At 34.4% G+C, this 22434-nt stretch overlaps 1 protein-coding gene across 3 annotated transcripts in view; it reads right to left on the reverse strand.

The window, feature by feature from the left end:
* Positions 1 to 987: 987 nt before the first annotated feature.
* Positions 988 to 22434, reverse strand: part of LOC135211181 (uncharacterized) — a 138796-nt gene continuing 117349 nt past the window's right edge. The window contains exons 4-6 of one of the 3 annotated variants that reach the window (XR_010313633.1): positions 22000 to 22128; positions 20856 to 21007; positions 988 to 20064 (exon numbers count right to left, since the gene is read on the reverse strand). Coding sequence is in view for 2 of the 3 variants with exons in the window: in XM_064244394.1 (XP_064100464.1) it covers positions 21856 to 22128 (273 nt within the window). In the remaining variant the exon portion in view is untranslated. Of the gene's footprint in view, positions 22129 to 22434 lie in introns of all 3 variants that reach the window. The other 2 variants (XM_064244395.1, XM_064244394.1) reach the window with 2 other exon arrangements.

Raw genomic sequence — 22434 nt, forward strand, 5'->3', positions numbered from 1 at the left:
ATGAATCGAGGTACAGTCAAAGAAATGAAAAGGGGTTGTAGCCAGGGGCCTGAAGGGATGCTGAAGAAAACCTTAAGTAAAGCCTACGTTGCATCGCACGAGGTGCACTGACTTCACCATACCTCCACACGGAGACCAGGCCATGATGCCTTTCTAGAAATATATAGCTAACCATAACATTTAAAAGGTCACACTTTCCTGTTCTTGATAAAACAATATGCAATCCGGTGGAAGAAAATAGCTTCCTTCACGTCAGTGTTTCTTGCAAGTCAATCCTATATCATCTACGAATGATGACTCAACGAAGTCATTCTACGAGATATTGCTGCTTCATATCAGAATCTTCAAGTTATAGTCTACCCAGGTATGTATTAGGTAACTTAACCAAACCTAGCATGAAGGGTTAGTATAATGGTAAACTTTAGTGATAAATGGCAATTATTTAATAAACTCATAATTAGGGAAGTAAAAAACTCGAAAATTCCAGAAATTGAGTACTACGCCACTTCCTTTAGTTTGGATATTCATTTATAGTGTAGTTAACATTCGGTGACAACTTTGCTAATGGCAGAAGTGGCTCGGCCTAATGCACAATTTGTCATAATCTGACGATAGGTGGTATTCAGTTTCCTTAATTATCAGATTTATTCTTCACTTTGAATATAATTCTTGTTTCTCTGGAATGTAACTCACCATAGATAGTCTTGACTATTTTTTTTTCAAGTAGGCCTACTACAGCAGCCTACTTCACTTTCAATTATAAAGGCTTATGAAATTTAAGAATTAAGTATAAAGAGGACACTGTTTGTAAGCCCAACCTCATAAGAGGTAACTATATTACTGTACCCCTCAAATATGTTAAGTCAGTACACAGACCCTTGGAAAGCTTCAGGAATAAGAAGAAGAAGAAGAAGAAGAAGAAGAAGAAGAAGAAGAAGAAGAAGAAGAAGAAGAAGAAGAAGAAGAAGAAGAAGAAGAAAACACAAATTCCAAGGCTTCTGGCAAACATTTATTGGTACCGGCATGGAAGTCTTGAATATTACATGTACAAAGAACTACAAGTAAGAAGATTCAATTATAATACAGACATTTGTGAGTCAGCTGTCACTCCATAAAAACATTACACCTCTTAAGTTGGACATACCTAGGTTATAATTGTACATAATATTTAGAATTCCAACAATGTGACAAGAATATTATAATTATGAAGGTAGTACATACAAAACTGTAGGCTACAGCATCCCAAATCAAGTAAAAATATATAAATATTTATATGCATGCATATGCAGCAATGCACAGCTATGATGTAGCTAGTAAATACATTATATACAAGTGGAATTTCAATGAAATATGTTAGTCTATACAACAACAGTGATACCATTCTTCCTGAAGAAGACAATGAAAGATGACAAATCAGCATTAACAACTCTGAAACAGACCACAGCTTCCAAAACATACAGTTTTAATTTTAAAATAAATTGCAGTACAGTAGCGAGATTACAACAATAAAGGCCAGTTTACACCTGATGCTATGCCAATTATGCTATCAAGAGAAAACCAAGGTTTCCTATGCTGAAACTTGCATCTCTACGAAATACTTTTCAACTCTTCCCGTGTATGTGTTCTTGCCATACAGTGGATGTAACTTGGCATCAGTTAGCTTTGCATAAGGAGTGAACTGTACTGAAAACCCTAATTTTAAAGTTCAAGACAAGATGCAGTACACAAGACATACGAAGTTTATCAAACAAATTACATCAATTTTGCTTATCACTCAATCGCTCCAAACCCCTTACCACTACAGATTGCTACATTTCAGCAACAAAGTTCGTAAATCTTAAGCCATTCCTTACAATCTACATGACATTGATTAAATTCTCAAAGTATTGGGCAAGCATAAAACCTCATTGGACTAGGTGGGGAAAGAGTCTTTGGAAGAAAAATACTGTTCACACAACTTTGCTATCCTACACGACACTGTATGAGCAATTAAGGCAGTTTTTTGATAGTACACAAAAGAGGAACGCATATATATGAAATACACACTATTTCATATAGCAAAAATGGATGGTTCATTTGAAGATATAACTGCTAAATTTTGATGAAATTCATTCTTCTTGGTAATGTAGAGATGTCTCGAAAAAAAGGCAAATATGAGGAATACGCTGCAGCCAAGTATAAAATAATTGAGGGCATGTAAATACATTGGCGAGTTTTCTGGTGCCTCTTTCCACCTTAAGCTAGATAAGTGTAAGAGTAAATGCAATATTTCGACAGATTTAACATCTACATTTTCTACAATAATTTCATCATTTCCAAATTGTACATTCTCATGTTTTACACTGGTGTTTGCCAACCCTAGCAAACAAACTGACAATCACTAACTGATAAGCTAATGGTTTAGTAAAGCAGTGTACTATTCATAACAGGGAGAAGTTATTGCAAGGTCAGATATCAACTTACCAGACATCTTCACTTATCATCTACATCTACATCTTTTTTTTTTTTTTTTTTTTTTGCTCAGCTATCTTCACGCAAGATGCATTTTGCAGTTAAATTTCTTAAACTGAATGATGTGTAAAACATTTTTGGTCTTTGTTAGTTATCAGAAGGGCAGACCTCCAAAGCATCTATGTTGAAGGGTTACTGAACTCGGATACTCAAGGGAGACGCCACCTTCAAGTAGCTTGTGCAGTCCACTGTAGACAGTATATATACACCAGGTTCTTTGTTGCATTAATGACGACCTTTTATCATTTACCATTCATTCCTTTTGGCCTTACCCTATCTAGCTCTCAAATGTTTTTAGCATTACTTTTCCAATTCTTTGGGCAAGACACCCACTTGCCTTATTAAACTAATATAAATTATTATTTATAGTTTCAAAATTCTTTAAAAAATCCTGGGTATGTTCCTTGATTGAATAAAACCTTTAATTAATTTTACACGGATAACTTCATGAAATAAGGTGGAAAGGAATCCCGACAGCCTTCAGCCATGATCGAGGGGCAGATACCTCAGTGGAGGATTGTTGATATACAAAAGCTGTCATGAGAAGACTAGGTTCTCTTTATGCAAGAGATGGAATTTTTGAGTAGGGCAACTGGAGCATAGTATTGTAACTGTATGTTCTCACCTGCAATCATCCACCAAATTGCACAGAAGTCTCATGAAATGGTCACTGCTTGAGGAAAAGAAAAAAAAAATGACAAAAATATGGTACTCTAGGAAAGTCTGAAGGAATTTCAGTAACATAACTATTATCATAAACATAGATCAAAGTTTATAAATAATATTGTAATTTAAAATTAGGTGGCATGGGTTAGCAGTAACAAGTTTTCAAGAACTTTGTATCACTTATGTAATAAGCTGACAACTGACAAACCATGGCCCTCACTGGAATTGACCAAGAGGTACGTACAAGGATGACTACCCTCACCCAAAAAGGGAAGAATTACGAGTTTTATAAGAAATACAATTGCAGAGCGACTAGCGATGTTCAGCTTTGCTGACACAATGGTGAGGATTGAAGGACCATACAATTATTCAGTAAGGGCTGCAAGCAGTCTCACACTATTCCCTACATGGATCTATTATAGCCAAGAATTTATCTAACTGGCAGCATTCCCTCTAGAAGGATGATTGTCTGGAAAGGCAAAGCTGCTGTAGAGATGCCTTTGCCATGCAGAGCAACAAAGAAAATTATTGTTCCAGGGAAGATACGTGGCATTTGGTATTTAAGTCTTTAAGGGAAATATTATTCAAATCCTAAGATTCCTCCTAATAGTAAACACCCTGTGGAGATCCATCCTATATTGATCTTGGGGGAAAATCATATAGAGTTGAGCTTGATCTGTAAGGCCGGGTACTCACGTTCAGGTTTACCTGTCAGTTCACCCAAAACGTTCGACGTATAAGTGTTCACATGTAAAAAGTAGAACCTTCAGTGGACAGTTAACTCGAGGTTATTGGCCACAATTCTCACCTAGCCTTCATCGTGGCAACACAGTATGGCAGCAATGGACACTCCACTGGGTGCTAAGGAAGTGGAGCTACATAGTCTAGCTGCTGCAGCAATTCATTTCAAAATAGTTAAGAAGCAAAAGACGTAACAAAATATGGTCTAAACATTGGCTATTATAGAGATGTCTATTATCATACAAGATTAATGAATAAAGTTAAATTAGACCTATGGGTTGGTTCAGTTATTCATGAAGCCTACTTTCACTAGTAAAACCTTTCATAAAGACGCCGGAGCTGGCCTAAGCCTATACCAAATTATATTTATCACATGGAAATAGTTTTTATTTATACGAATTGGACTCACGACAGTCTCCAAAAAGGTATTCACACACAGGGTTACCTGTCAGTCTCCCTGTCAGTTCATCAGCACTGGTGTTAAAACGTATGTGTGGACGACAGTTTGTGGGCAGAGTCAGTCCACTTACCAGAACTGGTAAACTGATGGAATTGCTTAAAGTTCTTTTGACCGACTGACAGGTGACTGCAGTATAAGCCAAATCAATTTCATTGTTAGACCCTGCAGTGGTCTAACAATGAAATTAATTAGGCTTATACTGCAGTCACCTGTCAGTCTGTCAAAAGAACTTTAGGCAATTCCATCGGTTTACCAGTTCTGGTGAGTGGACTGACTGCCCACAAAATGTCGTCCACACATACGTTTTAACATCAGTGTTGATGAACCGACAGGGAGAATGACAGGTAACCCTGTGTGTGAATAACTGACCTTAAGAGAAACAAGTGTTTATCATATAAGAGAAAGAACTCTGAAGAAATCCTTAAGGATCACCCAGAGAAGAGACTCAAAACTTCCCCTTCATAGAGACTAGGGCAGCAGGAGATATTGGCAAAGACAGAGGAAGGACTTGAAGACACAAGGAAGGGAAAACCATAGAAATCATGTTTCCCTCTTCCACTTGGCTGTCTCTCAATCAACCCCCAGCTGCAAAGGTGATGACTTGGAGGACAACAGCCACAGCAGGCGAAGAATCATGATTATGCAGAAGCCCAAGGGAAAAGGCCTTTGGCCACAGCAAAGGAATCCCTGGAGAAGAATTCCTCATCCACCCTGTGGTTGATCAAAGATAATTCCAGCAACTACACAGAATCTGTTCATATTTGTCATGAGAGGAAATGATCTGCACCTCTCTTGGAAGTCTGGCTCTCAGTCAGTTACAAAATACTATGACCAAACCAACAGTTTCTCTCTGTGCTTTGGTCACAGTAAAAACCTGATAACAGGGTAGGTGGAAAAATAATGTTTCTGAAAAAATCTCCTTACGTAATTTGTTTCTAAAACTAATTACTAATATTAAGTCCCCTACAATGTTTTTTATTTATCAGAAATATTGAAATACTAACACCAGCTTCAAACAATTTATGTGTTAACTTCATTTCTTGTAGCTCACGTACATTCAATTACTATCATCATTACCCATACCTGTAGTTTATCCAACCCTAAAGGCTTTCTTCTCTTTCAGCATAAGACAGATCTTAATGTAAAATGAATTTTGAGTTTGTGACACTATATGATGTGTTCCACAAAAATCCGCAACAAAGTGGACTACGGAAATGTGAAACGCGTAAAACCGGGGGCCACTGTATAGCTTTACTTTAACTCTATAGTAATGTACAAAAGTCCCTAACAAGATTCATATGCCAGATGCCTAGTAGCCACAACTTTGAATTGCATCTTCAACAGCCTTTAATTCATGCCCCATACAAGTTAAAATGATAACTGGAAAATTTAATGATTCTGCATCACATGGTTTTAGAGGCTACCACCTTCGTCACTTTTGCATTATCAGAATTCAGAATTCCCCTTTCTAAATTGGTGTGTTTTCATATAAATTTTATTGAAGAAGCATGCAGAATTTTGGATGTCTTCAGTGTTTCATACATAGAAATCTTTCTTTCACATTATGCATAATGTCCAGAAAGGCAGTTTAATGGAGAGTTCAAGGGCAAAATTATTTTTTTAGTAATTTTAACATGTGACTGTTTCTCTCACAAAAGGAAGAGCTCTTACTCATTATGCCAAGTATAAGGGAATTTGCACTATTATAGAATAAGAAGCCTTTAGTTCTGAGGCAAAATCTTTCAACTTCATATCTTCAAAGTGGACAACACATTTTCATTTACTCAAGATAAACTGTTACAAAGCTGTGATTGTAACAGTTCTCCAGCCTTTATATTCCAACTGGAAACATGATGTGCACCTGTAGCTTTCAGATTATGTCTTCTTGGAAATACTCATCTTATCTCTAAGATAAATGTTGCAATTGTGAGAGTAGCTCTCAACTTTAAACAACTTTGTTGAGATTAGTTTACACACTAAGCTCTTGAATATGAAGTTCCAGGAATGGATGGGCAGCTACAAGACAAAGGGAACTTCGTCGACATAACCACGTCTTCCTGCTTATGCCATCAAGAATCTGGTAACTATGCCTTACAAATCAGATGATGACACAGTTCAATACAGTACTTTTCTCACCTTCTCTCCATTATTTAAAAGTCAACTAACAGTAACTTACATTCCTTATTGTATAAATTTCTAAAATTAATGATTAACTTTTTCTTCAATCTTTAATCCCTTGGAAAGGCAAACTCGGCTATGTTGCTGTACAAGGGAAGTTTACTTACAAAAGATAAACTTAAGGGCAAGATCAAAATACCGGAGTAGTCTTCAGTTAGATCATTAAAAATAACTGTATTAATATAATATTAGAACCCCTCACCAGAGGTCACAATGAGGATTGTCTGATCTGGGGAAAACGTAACAGACCCAACCCATTGCCAGGAAGGTATCTCAGGCTTTGCAAGAATTTGATGACCAGTCCCTTGTGCAAGACAGTTCACATTTAAAACAGTCAAGATAGCCATGTATGATGATTGCAGGATTTTCCCTTTAATACTTGTTTGTTGACTACAGCTGTCATGATACCCATAACAGAAAAGAAAATAAAAAGACGTTAACTTGAACAGGGCTAAAGGCTACTCGCTTCTGTACAATGCTTGTATTTAATGCTAGGTAAAGAATTTCATGGCAATATCAAAAATAGTAGGTGTATAGGCTTCAGTAGAAGGGAGTGAACAATATGTAGAAGGTTGGAAAACACGAAAGAGACATTTACATCGAGGTTATTAGAATTTCACTATCATCTAACTTACAAGTGTTAGATATATTAGGTCGTATAGACAAGCTAAAATAAGGAAAAGGGGAATATATGTCTAATACAAATAAAGATTCATAAATTTGACATAAAGAGTACCAATAACTTTGTATAGATTTATATTATCTTTCAACATGGCAACGTCAATAGCATCTCTTTCACTTGCTTCATAGGATTAAATCCATAAAGCTAGCACTATATAAAAATTTAGCATTTTGACTCACTGATCCCAATAAACTACGTAATCAATACAGGTAATAATAATTAAATATTTATTACACTTGAAACTTTTTAAAAGTCCTTGATCTCTTTGAAAGGTGATTTTTCATAAAATAAGAGAGAAGACTGAATACTACTGAATATTATGACCCTGGAATCAAAGTATGAAGCAACTATGATTTAAGAACAAACTTCCACTAAAACTAATTTTATCATCATCATCGTCTTTAATCCATGGTTTCTGTGAAATTCTCCCACAAGAGAGTGGTGAGAACTATTTTTGTGTCTAACCCCATAAAGGGGAAATATACACAGAAACAGTATGATGATCATGAGCTGATAATGGTTTGAAGATGTAATACTGGTCATTGGGGTTTTCCTAGAACCTGGGAAACAATCAAAAAGTCCTCATTTACATTGCTTTCTGGGAATCAGGCACGTGTAAAATAAGAGGTTTATCCACTATAAGGATGCATAATATTTTCTTCATATGTACTGTGCATTCAGTTCCACTTTTCAAACACATCTAATAAATGCTTTACCTTTTATCTCTATGCCTGCAGTCAGTAAAACCCATCACTTACAAGTTCTTTATACAAGTTCTTTACACTAATTTTCTTGGCCCTTAGTAGCCTGATATAGTCTCTACTGAAATAATAATAATATAGCTATAAAGAACTTTTACATCTGATCAAATTTAAAAATAATTTCAGCATTAATCTTAACAAAAAGTGTATCTTTGCATCTTTTGTGCAAAACCACACCATAAATGGTACCTCCACTTTCCACATTAGTTAAACAGTTTCTAAGAGCTTATTAATATTAAAATAATAATTTCCAGTACTCAAAATAAAAATTTTCAGTCCACCGTCATTAATAGAGAAATATGTACACCATAAAACAGAACACTTACAAATGAGAAATTATATTACGTACTTATATAGCAATTTTCTTTAATTTTCAGTATTTATGGTGTACATGAAGGGTGAAAATAACCCGACTTATTATTAGGTAATGCACATAATTAAGATACATATATCAATTAAAATGACGGATACAGAGATGTAAAATGTAAATAGGAAGAAGAATATGGGAATGCATCAGTAGTGAGCCCCGGGGACTTGGTTCGATGTGCATGATGCTTTTACGGGAAAAATGTCCAATGTGTTGCTTATGCTCAACATCATTACGAAAGCAACCTACAATAATATACCAATTTTTTCTATACTACCCTACTACCCTCCATATACAACAACAATTTTCTATCTCTGCCCTAATTACTTCATTAGTTCAAGAACATATAATCAGTGATACTGCACAAATTTCTTCTACAACGTAATCTAACTCCTTTTTTTATAACTTTTGCCTCTATTCAGTGTAAATTTTTTGGTCATAAAAAATCATGTACTCTACTGTTATACAGCACTTAGTAATGTATATACAAATCAACAGTTCTCTCTTGTTTTCCTTTGCAACAGAAACTGTTTGGCATACATTAATCTTAGTTTTTCATTTGCAAAAAGCTAAACCAATGCTATAGTTTATGCAATATATTTGAGTGACCACTATATATAATGTATAAGAAGTACACAGAAGAGGATACTATACATTTTCATACCATCCTACTTGATTCATAAGTTCCTAAAGAAATTTTTTATCTTTATAAGCAGCAGCAACTTGTTCACAATTATTCACTAATACTCAGCAAGATTTTTATTTTATTGTAGATGAGGAGGAACAATTTTTGAAGAAGGAAAGTAGTGATGATATCACACTCAATAAAAGACATAACATTATGAAATTTCAGTTCAAATTAAAAAAAATGTATATTCTATTCATATTTGTGGTGTAAAAACTTGTAGAATACTGAATGTAGTTGTTTATGATGCTTAGTATCATTATATTTAAACAGAACTGCTAAAAAAGTTACCAACACTACATGAATAATAAATATACATAATTTACAGTACTTTTCCATTTTGATTTACATTTGGTTTATACTTATTCAACATTGATACAGTAATAAGCGTACCAAGTAAGAACAACAGCGTAGTTTTGTTAAGCATGTGTACAGCAAGTATTAAAAAATTCATTAGCTAGGGTTATGTGATATGAAAATGCATTCAGTCAGCATGGCTGAGAACCATTAATGGTGGATGGTTTGCAGACTTGTATTTTGTTGTTTGTCAACTAATAAAAGAATGGGCATATGGAGGAGGTTTGGCAGTACTACCACATATATATTGAAATAAGTTCCTTGTGCATTATTATTGGTATTAATTTAACCCAGCAGCTACACTAAAATACTTAACTATCACGAGGCTGGCCTGAAGGGTTTGCCTAAAATTGTAAAATTAAAATTTTATTCACCAATTTGCAGTTGTTTAAAAAATATATTAATTGAATAATTGAATAAATTGAAAATACATGGTTCTGACAAAATTTCCTAAACTGGTTTTTTCTAAAACTGAGCAAAACTGTCACTGGTGGATGCTAAACAGCTATCATCTTTAATACAGGATCTTGGAATGACTAAGCAACAATTTTCAGTTTCCATGCGAGACTACAACATCACTCTCAAACTTTGGGTTTATGATGAAGAAAGCTGAAAAACAATTAACTGAAACAGCTTTAATAAAATCATTAAGATAACATCTTTATATTATCTTACAAGCCTTAATGACAGTTTACATACTTAGACCACTATGCTAAAAGTCCCAAGTCACAGACAGATGGCCTTATCTATTACAATACCTTCAACAAAAACCTTCAGTCTGAGGAAGATAAATGAGTCAATTTTTTTTCAAGAATGTTTAACAATAAATATAAAGAATTATTTTGGTAATGTTAGACCACAATTCAATACACATAAAAACATGGTCGTATCCAAGAGAAAATAATAATAAACCACAAAGAAGAACCTGACCAAAAATGACAGTATAAAGCATCTTTCAAGTTCCAATTATAAACCAGCAAATGGAATGAAGATGAGAGTCAAAAATTAAGCACTTGCCTTATACCATTACTATATGTATCTTCACTTAGAACTACTAGTCAGTTCTCTTTATGCACTCCTCTTTGAACATTAAATATGTCTAACATATATACCACTTTCTGAATCCAGTAATCCAAAACATAAATATCACTGTGCTGCACAGTGATACATAAATTGAGTATAAATTTGATGTGCAAACCATATCCCCCCTAATGAAGGTTTAGTACTTTGAAAAATCCAAAACATGCCATAGAAAATCACGACTACAAATGCTGTGCACAACACACCAATAGCTTTGTCTTACCACTGAGAATCTCTCCGCAGATAGGTATAGTTACATTCTCTTGTTTCCTGCAATAAAAGTCAATTCTGCTTCTCCTTCCCAAAGGAGGTAACAGACCATACAGAACTAAAATAAATATACAGGCATTATTAATGTTGAGTCCTGTGATAAGGAGTGCTTACTACACTGGGTAAAACCACCAGCTTACATACAGCTAGCAATTCATGCTCTTACTAGAATTTCATGTAATAAAGCTTCCTTAGGAAACATGTTGTTCTTAAGAAAGTATATATTATTCTTTATGTTACTTGTTCCAACACATACAAAATGTTTTACTATGAAAGATTTTAAGTGTGTGAAGAAGAGATGCAACTATCCTTATTGTATGTAAACAAAACCTCAAAAAGAGATTGACTGGCACTTATCAGTTGTACCAGGTACAATCCAGAGTTGGCTCTAATATGATGTTTGTAACATGTTAGAAATTTAAGTAATAATTTATGGCAACAGCCTCGCAGTTTTTATTTTTGTTGAAAACAAGAACAGCATAAATGCCCATGTGTTTCACCACATCACCATCAACAATAGTTACTGAGATGCCTGTCTACATAAATAAAGCAACCAAAACCCCATCAATTATAAATGTTTGGTTCTCTGGCATCTGCAAGGAATGCAATACAGAAGCAAATAGAGAAAAGAGGGGTGTTAAGAACCAAGTTGTGATAGACGGGCGGACCTTAGAAGAGGCAGAGCATTTCTGTTGCCCCAGGAACACACTGGACCGTGAAGCCGGAGTTGAAAGAGCAACATGAAAGAGTAGCTGTAATATACATGAAATGGAGAGACAGCTGGATTACTGGTAAATGGAAATGTCCCATTAACAGACAGAACAATGACTTACACTGGGTACTTAAAGGCCTGTGCTACTCTATGCAGCAGAAACATGAATTATTATTATTATTATTTATTTAAGCAGCCATTACCGACTAAGTCCAATCAACTGCTTAATGCAGATAAAACCATAATACGAAAAGCTTACATCAGAACAATGACATGATTATAATTGTTGGGTCATCAATTCAAAAGCTTCCTTTACTAATAGTTTACATTTTCTGTTTCAGTATTAATTCATCACTTTACTTCATTTTTTTACTTTCTTGCTTGATAACGGTGCCTAATCATCTCAGCTTATAAGGTTATTCAGTCATCAATAATTACTCTTGCATGTCTTTTTTTAAGTGAATTTTGTGCTTTAACAATAAATGTGGATAAGTCCAATGTTTTTCCAGTGTTTTTCAATCACTGTCTACCTTTGATGAAATCGTTACTGTACTTTTAGTTATACTAGTGTGTAAATTTTTACAAGTTTCCACGCAGTTAACTAATGTCAAAGGCTTTTTTCTGTTTGGTAAACAATGGGTTAGTTGCTGCTACTGATATACTTTGTATTTTTGGTCTGGGAATCTGTAATTCTACGTAATCCTTCCCAGTTCTATCAACTGCTTTTGGTAATTGTAAATGGATTCTGATATCCTTGTCCTCTTTGACTTACTGTTAATTCTTATATCAAATTTTTTCAGTTGTAACTACCTATACACATACATATAATTGGAATCTACATTAGTAACCACTTTTCAAGTGTAACTGATGGTTTATTCTTATATCTATCACTGAACATGAGTACTGTATACGTATTTTGTATGCCACTAAATGATTTATACATGTTCAGCATCCTTACATTTTCGGCTATGAGATTTTTATTGTGTATTTCTGTGCGGTGCTTGTTTTGACATGCATCTCATGCTATGCCTTAGCAAATAGGACAAAGTATTTCTTTTCAGGTCTGCAGTGTCTTTGTGTTTTCTCTTGACATGGACATGCCTCTCTTTTTGTAGCATCTGTCATGGCCAGATGTGTACAACTGCCTTCATCTGTGAGATGTGAATGGTCATCCAGTGACTGTGCTATGACAAGGCAGCGGATGTATAGGCTGAAATGGGTAAGAACTACTGAGAACTCGTAAGCTTTTATCTTTGGTGTCATCTGTTCTCTGGTCTGTAAGTCATCCACCTGGGTTGCAGTGAAGGAGCACCAATCTTCCAGTGACATGCCTCTGCCTTCTGACTGGACTGCTCTGCCTGCTACCCATTCATTGACGGTGCTTGTTCCTGAGGACTTCTAGTAACTGATAGAAGGTTCAATAATTTAAATGAAAAGAAGTGAATGCAGCCACAAGTAATAAGTTTCATTAATAAAGCCTTATGTCTAGCCTTTCCAAAAGTAATGGAGGTGTCAAGAGTAACTAAAAATAATATTTTATAGTTTCTCAATTGATTGACCAATGTTTGATATGTGATTTGCATTAAATTCTACTTTTTATAATTAATATAACTATAATCCATACTGATAGTCAGAGAGAAGGTTTAGTTTCCAAAATACTTCAGACAATAAGCGAGCAGTTTCAACACCAGACTTTTACAGGTATTAAACATCAGTGCAATAGATCAATAACTGAGGAGTTACAGCAGGCACCCTTCTAGGGAAAAGAATGCACAAGATGGTGCTTGAAGATGGAAAGTTATTAACTAACATTTTGAATATAATAATAAACTGCGTAGGGAGGGACACCACCAACCCCATAAGACTGTCTGATCTTTAGACTTTTGAATAGCCTAGTCTGGACAGCCAGAAGCCAAGCATGGTCAAGCTGTGGTAAATAATTAAATTACTACACAAGATCCCTGCTCAAAGATGCATAGATCACAAGGATTTATGAAAGAAAGTTATATATTTTTAAATGGAAATACAGTAGAGTTTCAAGGACAGTATGAGATACAATGGAAAAACTTAATCTTATGCTAGAAAATGTTTTGCTGCAAGACAATTCATTCTGATGATTCAAGAGCCTTGGGTGTGGTAATAGGAGTGTTCAAGCAACACAAATGCACACTAATGTACTCCATTGGAGCAGAAAAGATTACAACCATACCTGCTATACCAAAGCAAAAGTTTATTAACAAACATTTTTTGAGGTAAGTGAAAAGAAAGTTTCCTAATGTTCCAGCATGAGACTCCCAAATTGGGTAATTCATCATCATTTCTGTAATTACTGCTGGTATTTCCTTTATGTCCACTTTTAATAATCTGTACTGCAAATCATGACAAAACCAAAGTGTATTACAATACTATTATCAAGCATTTCAACCCTACAATATATATTACATGAGAGAAAATGAGTTTTGAGTAGTGTGAAGATTATTATCACAAAATATTGCAAGGAATAGAAAATCTTTTCCTTCTCTTAATGTAAATCCTCCTCCAAAAATTTAAATTCAGTTATTAAAACAGGGCATCCTAAATTTGTGCAGACAACTTGTGCCTTGATAATAGAAAATATAATAGAATTAACTGTATTCTTACCTACATCCAGCTTCTTCTGCAGCCCTTTCTGGCTTATAATGTTGAAAGGAGTGATACAAGTACAGTAGCTTAATTAAGCTACAGCATTATCTTGAAGTATCCAAACCTATATGTACATGCCATAGTTTTTCCTACAGAAATATGGATGAGGTAACATGAAGTTAGAAAAAAAGATAAAAATCTTTGTTTGATCAAGCTCCTGCATTACATCAAAGAATTTCATAATACAATAAAGCTCCTATAGAAATATAAGCACAATATCAACAGTGATGACTGTTCTTTAAGAGACAGGGAGCATATTCACATGAAAACACAATACGTACATTAATTGTCTAAAAACTCTGTTCCCTGAAAATTTCAAGTATAATCAAGGAAAATAAAAATAATATTTATTACAAATAACAAGGATCCCCTAAAACAACCAGTATAAACATGAACTATGCAGACTTGTCTTCCACAGGACAAAAATCAAAAGAATAGTATCACTAAACTCTAACATGCATAAACAATACAATAAAAAAAACATGGCGAATGACAAAACTAAAACTTTAAAGTGATTCAAATTAATTTTTTTCAGTATAATGGAGAAAAAACAAAGAAAGAGCAAGCATGCACAGTTTTATATAACAAATCATAATTTCAGTGAAGAAAAACCTTACACTGAAAAATCAACAGTACACCACTTCCAAAAATACTACTCTCACTCTAGACTAAATATTACCAACAATAGAATACAGTTAACACACATCCAGTAAAGTTATGGTAAGAGTTTTAGGTAGTCGTATATAGCAGATATAACAGGTATACCATTACAGAATAAAATAATAGTAGTTATACAAAACAAAGGCCATTAATATGATTATTAAATACCTCTATGACATGAATATGTACTTACAGACATGTTTACAGTCATATACAGCTTTTGTATGTGATTACCTTATCACAATAAAAATACGTATTGAAAATAATCATGGAGATAACTGCCCTTGGCATTATTCTTAAAAGGCAACATAAAAAAAAAAAAAACTCTTTGATTCCTGATGCATGAACCCGTATATTACATGTGCCTATGTCAAGCAAAAGCAGAGGAAGTAAACCATACAAAACAAAAATGAATTGCTAGGGGTTACTGACTGAGGTCAGTCTATCCCATAGGGATGGGACCCATCACCTCACCTGCAAGTGAATTCAAATGGGTTAGGATATCAAGCAGACTTTTTACGTGAATTGCGCTTGTGGATTGGGTAAAATTAAGACTTCTACAATACCTTTGTGTTACTATGCTAAAAACTCTAATATCTTACAAATGTTTTACAGTGCATTAATGCAAGATGTTTGGTTACCTTTCTGAACACAACTGGGAGCAAGAACCCTGTCAAGTTTTGAGTTACTTGCATGCATAGCAATATTTAAAAAGTTTGTTTTACTCAATGGCACTATGCTAAAGTTAAATCTTAGGCACATCTTGAAGGCAAAATTTCTATGCTTGAAGATAATACTCAAAACATTTACCTCTGTACTACCTACCTATACTACATAACTCTGGTAAATAGATCCATATCCACTTATAAATTTTCAGTTACAGGTACTTCCACTGCCTTTCATAAACAAATAAATGATAAAACTTCAAGAACAGCTGCTGCACAAGGGTGCCGTTTAAATAGGCCAAAAATATGCCTTAGATAAGGAGACAATCTCTCTGACTCTTTGTGCATTTCAAAATTGTGACCTACTAATAAACTATATGGCCTAACAAGTGAATATCAAGGTGTACCTATAGATAACACCATTAAATCCTGCAGAGTAAAAATGATAAAAAGTGGCCTGAAAGGTGTTATGAACCTCAGAGGAAGATGAATTCTCTTGTTGAGCTGAAAAAGACAGTGACCAAAACAGCACCTATAGTAAAAAGTAATGCTACTTAGCAGGGGGAAAGAAGTAATTCTACTTAGCAGGGGGAAAGGAAGATGATTGGGATATGAGGTACAAGTGGAATCTTTCTAACCAGGATGCAGGCACCAAGCAGCTCAATGTTGCATTATTGAGTCGATCCAAATAATCTACCTCTAAAAATCTAAAACATATGAATATAAACACATTGAACTGTTGTTAGTCCACATAATTTTCTTAAGATTTTCAGAGTAGGGTGTACTGCAATTTGAATCGTCTTTTAGTATACGTCTCCATCTGCCTTACAAATTCTTATTAGCCATTCTGCGTCAAAAAGGTCAAATGGTATTCACAATTTTTAATACCTAATTAAAATCTATTCACATTTCACAAAATTTTCACACATACTTGTAGTACTGTAATTACATCTTTTACTGTAAATCTGAAGCAAGTAAAAACAGTATACAGTGTCTCCTTTAGAATTTTAACTCCACCCTGAAGGAAACCAAGTTTAATTTTCCAGGTGTGTAAAATTCAAATCTGAGTTTAAACTATTTTGGGGATTCTATCATTAGACTTGTTAAAATTCACTTGATATCTTAATCCTATTTTACTCCATTTGCTGGTCAAAATAACGAAGACTTCCTTTTCAAAGCATAAGAACATAGTAGAACTATTTAAACAGTAAGTCTGCACCACTGAACATCCAAATTCTGGTGCAATATTAAGTTCAAAAGTGTTTTAACAACTCTTGAGAGAACATATGACACTTTTTGTGATTTTCTGGGTACTCAACAGTCCCTCAAGAATCTAATTTGAAACCTACAATAGTAACAGTATATACTTGTGTGCACAGTAATGAAAAATGGCAAATTTTGAATCAATTTGTATTTTTCATAACTGTAAACATTAGGTCTATAAGCAGGGGAAAATCTCTAAGCGACAGCTGGATCTGATTAAAAATAGAACAAGGGTTGGTGACAGCAGAGTGATAGCCAATGGGGAGAGAGTAAGCAGAGCCTTTCCCTCTTGTGCAGTGTGACGCACCAGTTGGGAATAGTGCACAATAACTTAGCAAATTTAAATTGGAAATGGCCACAGCAGCACATGGCAAATCTAAACTGGAAAAGGCCAATGCAGCAATCTCACTGGTTATCCAATCATAACCTTTCTCTCAGCAACAGCATATCATGAGGGTCAATGAAACTGGAATAATGCTGACTACAGCACCTCCTACCCTACAAGTTCTTACCAAACGAATAATAGAAAATTAAAAGATCATCCATAAGCAATCCAACAAAGAGAAGAGTGTAATGTGTCGAACTCGTACTGAAACCAGCAACAGAAGTAGACTGATCGGCTACGAGTGTTTGTACCTATTGGTCCCCTGGTGTGGGGTGGGGGAAGTAGATAGATAGAAGATGGATATTCGTAGAAAACCAAGTTTTCTCGTTTTTTTATCTGTCGAACCACAGCTGGTGCGGAAGTAAAAGCTATGTAATGTAGAGCTAAGGTTAATTTCAAAAATATCTTTTCAAATAAAAATGCCCTCTCCTGATATTCAAAAATAAAAATACTCCAGCATATACATAATAAATGTCAACAGAATTGAAATACTGCAAAAACCTTTTCCTTAATGAGGTGCATTTGACCTTCAACTAAGCAAACACTTCCAATTTGTGCTTTGTTAAGGCTCCCTTAAGGAAGTTTAGCATAACACAGACATAGAAAAGGGACTTTTGTTTCAGTGCATAGTATCAGCTAATTAGTAAGACAAAAGACTAACAAAATCTGAAAAATGGACAGGCAAGCTATATCAGTGATGACAGTTTGCTAGCTTACTTTATTACACCCTTGTATTCTAGTGGAAGTTCCTTTCAGCATTTTTACCTTTAAACTACAGTATATTTAATTATGTATTATATTATAATAATAATGACAATAATAAATCTCACTAAAAATTATACTTGCTCAGCAGTCAAGTTTCATTTGTTGTACAGCTTCTCCACATTAACTCCTTTTTCTGTATAAGAAAGTTCACAGAATTCTCCGATATTCATTTCATTGAAGAGTGGGTACAAACATACACTCAAGAATGTTATCATTTCATTAACATAAATATGTCGTGAAATGTTAAAGGCACACAAAATGGAATAGGCAGTCCCCGGGTTATGATGGGGGTTCCGTTCTTGAGATGCGTTGTAACCCGAAAATCGTCGTAAGCTGGAACATCACCAAAAATCCTAAGAAAACTTTACTTTTAATGCTTTGGGTGCATTCAAAACTATATAAACTGCATTCTTATTGCATTTTGCATAAAAAAACCTTCAAATATTGATTATTTTGCATTTTTGGTGTCATATTTCTTCTGCCAGATGACTGTTGTAGGCGTCGTAACCCTGGAAATAATTTCTGATGAATATAATTGAAAAGCACCTTAACCTCGGAACATTGTAAGCCAAACCCGTCATAACCCAGGGACTGCCTGTATAGGGCTTACAACTGTTAAAGTTTCACTGCAGTTCAACAAAGCATGGTCTTAAGCAATGTCAGAGATGTAGTAAATCATGAAGCTGCTAAGGATTGCATTTATGGGAGAGGCAAGTGGGAAAGTTCTTGTAAAGGCTATGGGAATACCACTCTGGCATTTATCCTTGATTGCCTGGTGCCTCTCCCACACAAACCAGGTAAATGATTGCAATTATCCTTTCGGTTCAGTGTAACTATCAAGCTTAGTTCCTCAGGTCATCTCATACAAGCTGCTTTATGTGAAAAAGGCAACAAACAATCATGATGTGCCAAAACAGCAGCCCCAATGCCCTAACTACCAAAAGCAACTTTAGAATTTAGTACAACTTTTGTTGAGACCATGGTGTGCTGAAGTGCAAGAAAAGGTAATAATCATATTTTACATTACTTGATTAACTACATACTTGTATTAGTTAAATGATACATTCCCGAGTGTCCAAAGCCCCCTTTGATGAAATGAATACTGGACAATCAGTACATGACCTCTCCCTAACAGATACAGGATTTTCAGAAAAACAGAGAAATATAGTAAATTAAACTGATCTGATGTGACAATATACTTCTCTGTTTGCTTTAACAGAACAAGAAAAACATCTAGCTGTGGTGTAATGCCAGCCCATAGGTATTCTGAGTGCAGGGGTAAAGAGAAACAAAACAATACAGGAAAGACTATAGTTAAACAGCAAAAGTGTTGCATGACAATTAAAGAGAGCTATCAGTACCTGCAGAGAGAATTTCATAATCTCAATCACTTCATTACAGAAATAATCCAGACCCTCCACCTCTTTACAAAGAAATAGAGGTAAATATAAGAACAAATGATCACCATCAGTCATATGTTAAGCGACAATGACTCATGACAACAAAGGGGAATGGGCAAGTAATGGCTACAATATGAGTCTGATGGTCTGATGACAAAACATGCAGCCCTTTTTCTGGACATGCCAACTTAACTGTGTTCTTTTACATTATACCAATAACTCACGAACCGGGCTCACGATTTCATTCACACACAATAGAACCATTGGCAACTAAATTTGATGTTTAAAATGCAAAACAAAAAAAGCACACTTACCCATGGAATAAAAATCCATTAATACAATATAAATCTCAAATATATGTTAAATATATTTGAAAGCAAGAACACTGTACTACACACAGTGTTAGCACAATGGCATATATTTAAAAACCAATAACTGAAACAAAAGTACTGTACAGTACTTCATCATCTCCAGCACCAGATCAAACTGGAAAATTTTAAGATATAAGCAAGGACTCAGCAAGCACACATAAAGGTGAAAAGGGTAATAGATTAAAAAAAAAAAACATGAAGTGTGTAGGTCCAACTCCAACCAAAAGCAGCCAATTTAACATAGAAATCACATAAGAATGATGAGCTGTAAAAAGCAAGGCATAGGCTCCCAAACTTCTCTGGGATAACTCACCCTCAGTAACCCCCAACAAAATTTGTTCATGCTTTGAATAGTCAACTGTATCTTCTCTGCTTCCTGCAAATAAATGCTATGGCAATGTACCTGTATAAAAAAAAACCACGAAGTCAAGAAGTATCAGTCCAGACAAAATCAATGCATTTTTGTGTACAGTTACATTACTCAATGGATAGTCTATTGCTTCCATATTTGGACACAATTCCTATCAAGAAATCAAATTATGGTGCAATAACAAAATATTGCAATAATCATTATTCTCACTGATCATTTTACAACACATGTAAAAAGTTTTACATATTTGTTTCTAGCTGGTCCATTACAGTACCACAACATTTTCCTCCACAGATCGGGAAAAATCTGGGAAATAATTTCTAAAGGCAAATGGCTTTGCTTTCATTTCTAATACTTTGGTAAATTTAATTTGTAATTAGGTACAGTACTGTACAGCAAAATCTGAAAACTGCAGAAATCATTGGTACCAAAGGGAAGGCCAACAATGGATATCACAGACCACATCAATTCCCTATGCAACTGACTTTCTACATAAGACTGAAAATAGCCCTGCAAACATGAAGCAGACATAATGAAAAGCTAAGATTTTAATATTTATGTATTCTGCAAGTGGATGAAGTGACAGTATATGTAATGATACTTTGCAACTTAAACAGCAATATGTAAATCTAGGCTGAATATATGAAAATAAAGCAACAGAAAAATTGTGCATTGCTTCCATAACAAAAAAATAAAGGAAAAGCTAACTGATAACATCCTAGTTTAAAAGTAGTGTTGACTGTAATGAAAAGAAAATAGCATTGTGATTACAGATACTTTTAAAATTGTGATTACAGATACTTTTAAACTTTATCAATACTTACAAGCATAATTTCCTTCATGGAATAAAATAAGCAAAAAAATGCAATCCGACTAGGGGTTTGCAGGTAGATTAGGCCAACACCAAGTGCTTCCTTACACATTTGCAAGTACAATAACTTGGTTTGTGAGCAGATTTATTACTTTCAGTGTCATACTGCAATAGCAAAAGAACAAATAAACCTAATTAAAAATCATTTAGATATATGTATAGTCACATTACACAAATTTTATTTCAAGAAGTGATTCACTTAAAAAAAAAAAGTTTTTTTGAGGTAATCACAGCAACTGCTGCAAAGTAAGATATATTTTCATAGTAATGTATATACCTGTACTATATATGATGTAAACATTAGCTGGAAGGCATTTAATAGTGCCTCTGTATGTGACTAGATATCACTATGCCATGAGATTTCTAGGTACCCTGTAGCTCTGGCTAGGCTTATAACACTCGAGTTCAAGTTTAAAATACAAGAAAATTTACAGTAAATTTTCCCATGGGTTTGTGCCATCTATATTTAAATTACAAAATACCTAAACATGGTGACATCTTGAAACAAAATCTCTCATTTAACATGAACTTAAAAAAATTAACAAAATATCACAAAAGACAGCTGCAGTATTGTAATCAATTTTATCCCAATCCCCTAGTGAGCCTCTTTGAATCATTCATTTCTCAAATAATGTACATAATATAAATATTATACTTCCTATTAGCACAAAATTAAACTGATGTTACAGTATTAAGTTCTTTATCTGGACCATTTATCAAAGATAAATAACTCTATTTAATTTTTTTGTGCAGACTAAGAGATATACTGGCATATGTATTATTTTCAAGAATGAATGTCCAACAGCCTCACAAAAATTACTTTGATTAGTAACCACTTTAAATGTTTTTTAATTCATCAAAATCAAACCAAGATGTCAAAACTAGCTTATCAGTATACTAAATAACATTAAAAACAATTATGAACTCAATCAACACTAGCACCTATCGAACTTCTATAATCCATCCATGATTTCCAAATTCTCTGCTTCTAAGGAATCTTCTAATAATGTTTCTCGGTAAGTTTCTATAAGCCGAACATTTGGGTCAATGCTGCGAAGAACTCCTAAAATAAAGTTGGCAGATTTGCGTGTTCTTACATTGATGCGGTGATTTTCAGGCTCAAGTTCAACTTGACCTATACCTTTGCGACGTAAACGTTTTAGAAGACGTCGCGTTAGCCTAGAGCTATGAGGCTCAATAGGGAACACCATCTCAAACTGATGTAGCTGTAAATGAAAGCAATAGTTAAATAATTTTAACACTGTACTTCAATGAAATAGTTTATGACAAGTTTACTTTTGCTCACTTATGTAACAAAGCATGCAAAGTATAATTTCAAATAAGACAGACAAGGATCATTTTAAGCAGCATGACAAATGAACAAGGCCTAAGCTTTAAGCTCATTTTGCTAATATAAATTACCTTTAAATTCCAATAATGCTGAAAAAGGTGAAACATACTATATGTATAATTTTTATAAATCCATTTATGATAGGTTATCTGTGTCAGCACAACTTCCAATAAATGTTATC

This window comes from Macrobrachium nipponense, chromosome 4 (assembly GCF_015104395.2).
Source record: "Macrobrachium nipponense isolate FS-2020 chromosome 4, ASM1510439v2, whole genome shotgun sequence".
Classification (NCBI taxonomy): domain Eukaryota; kingdom Metazoa; phylum Arthropoda; class Malacostraca; order Decapoda; family Palaemonidae; genus Macrobrachium; species Macrobrachium nipponense.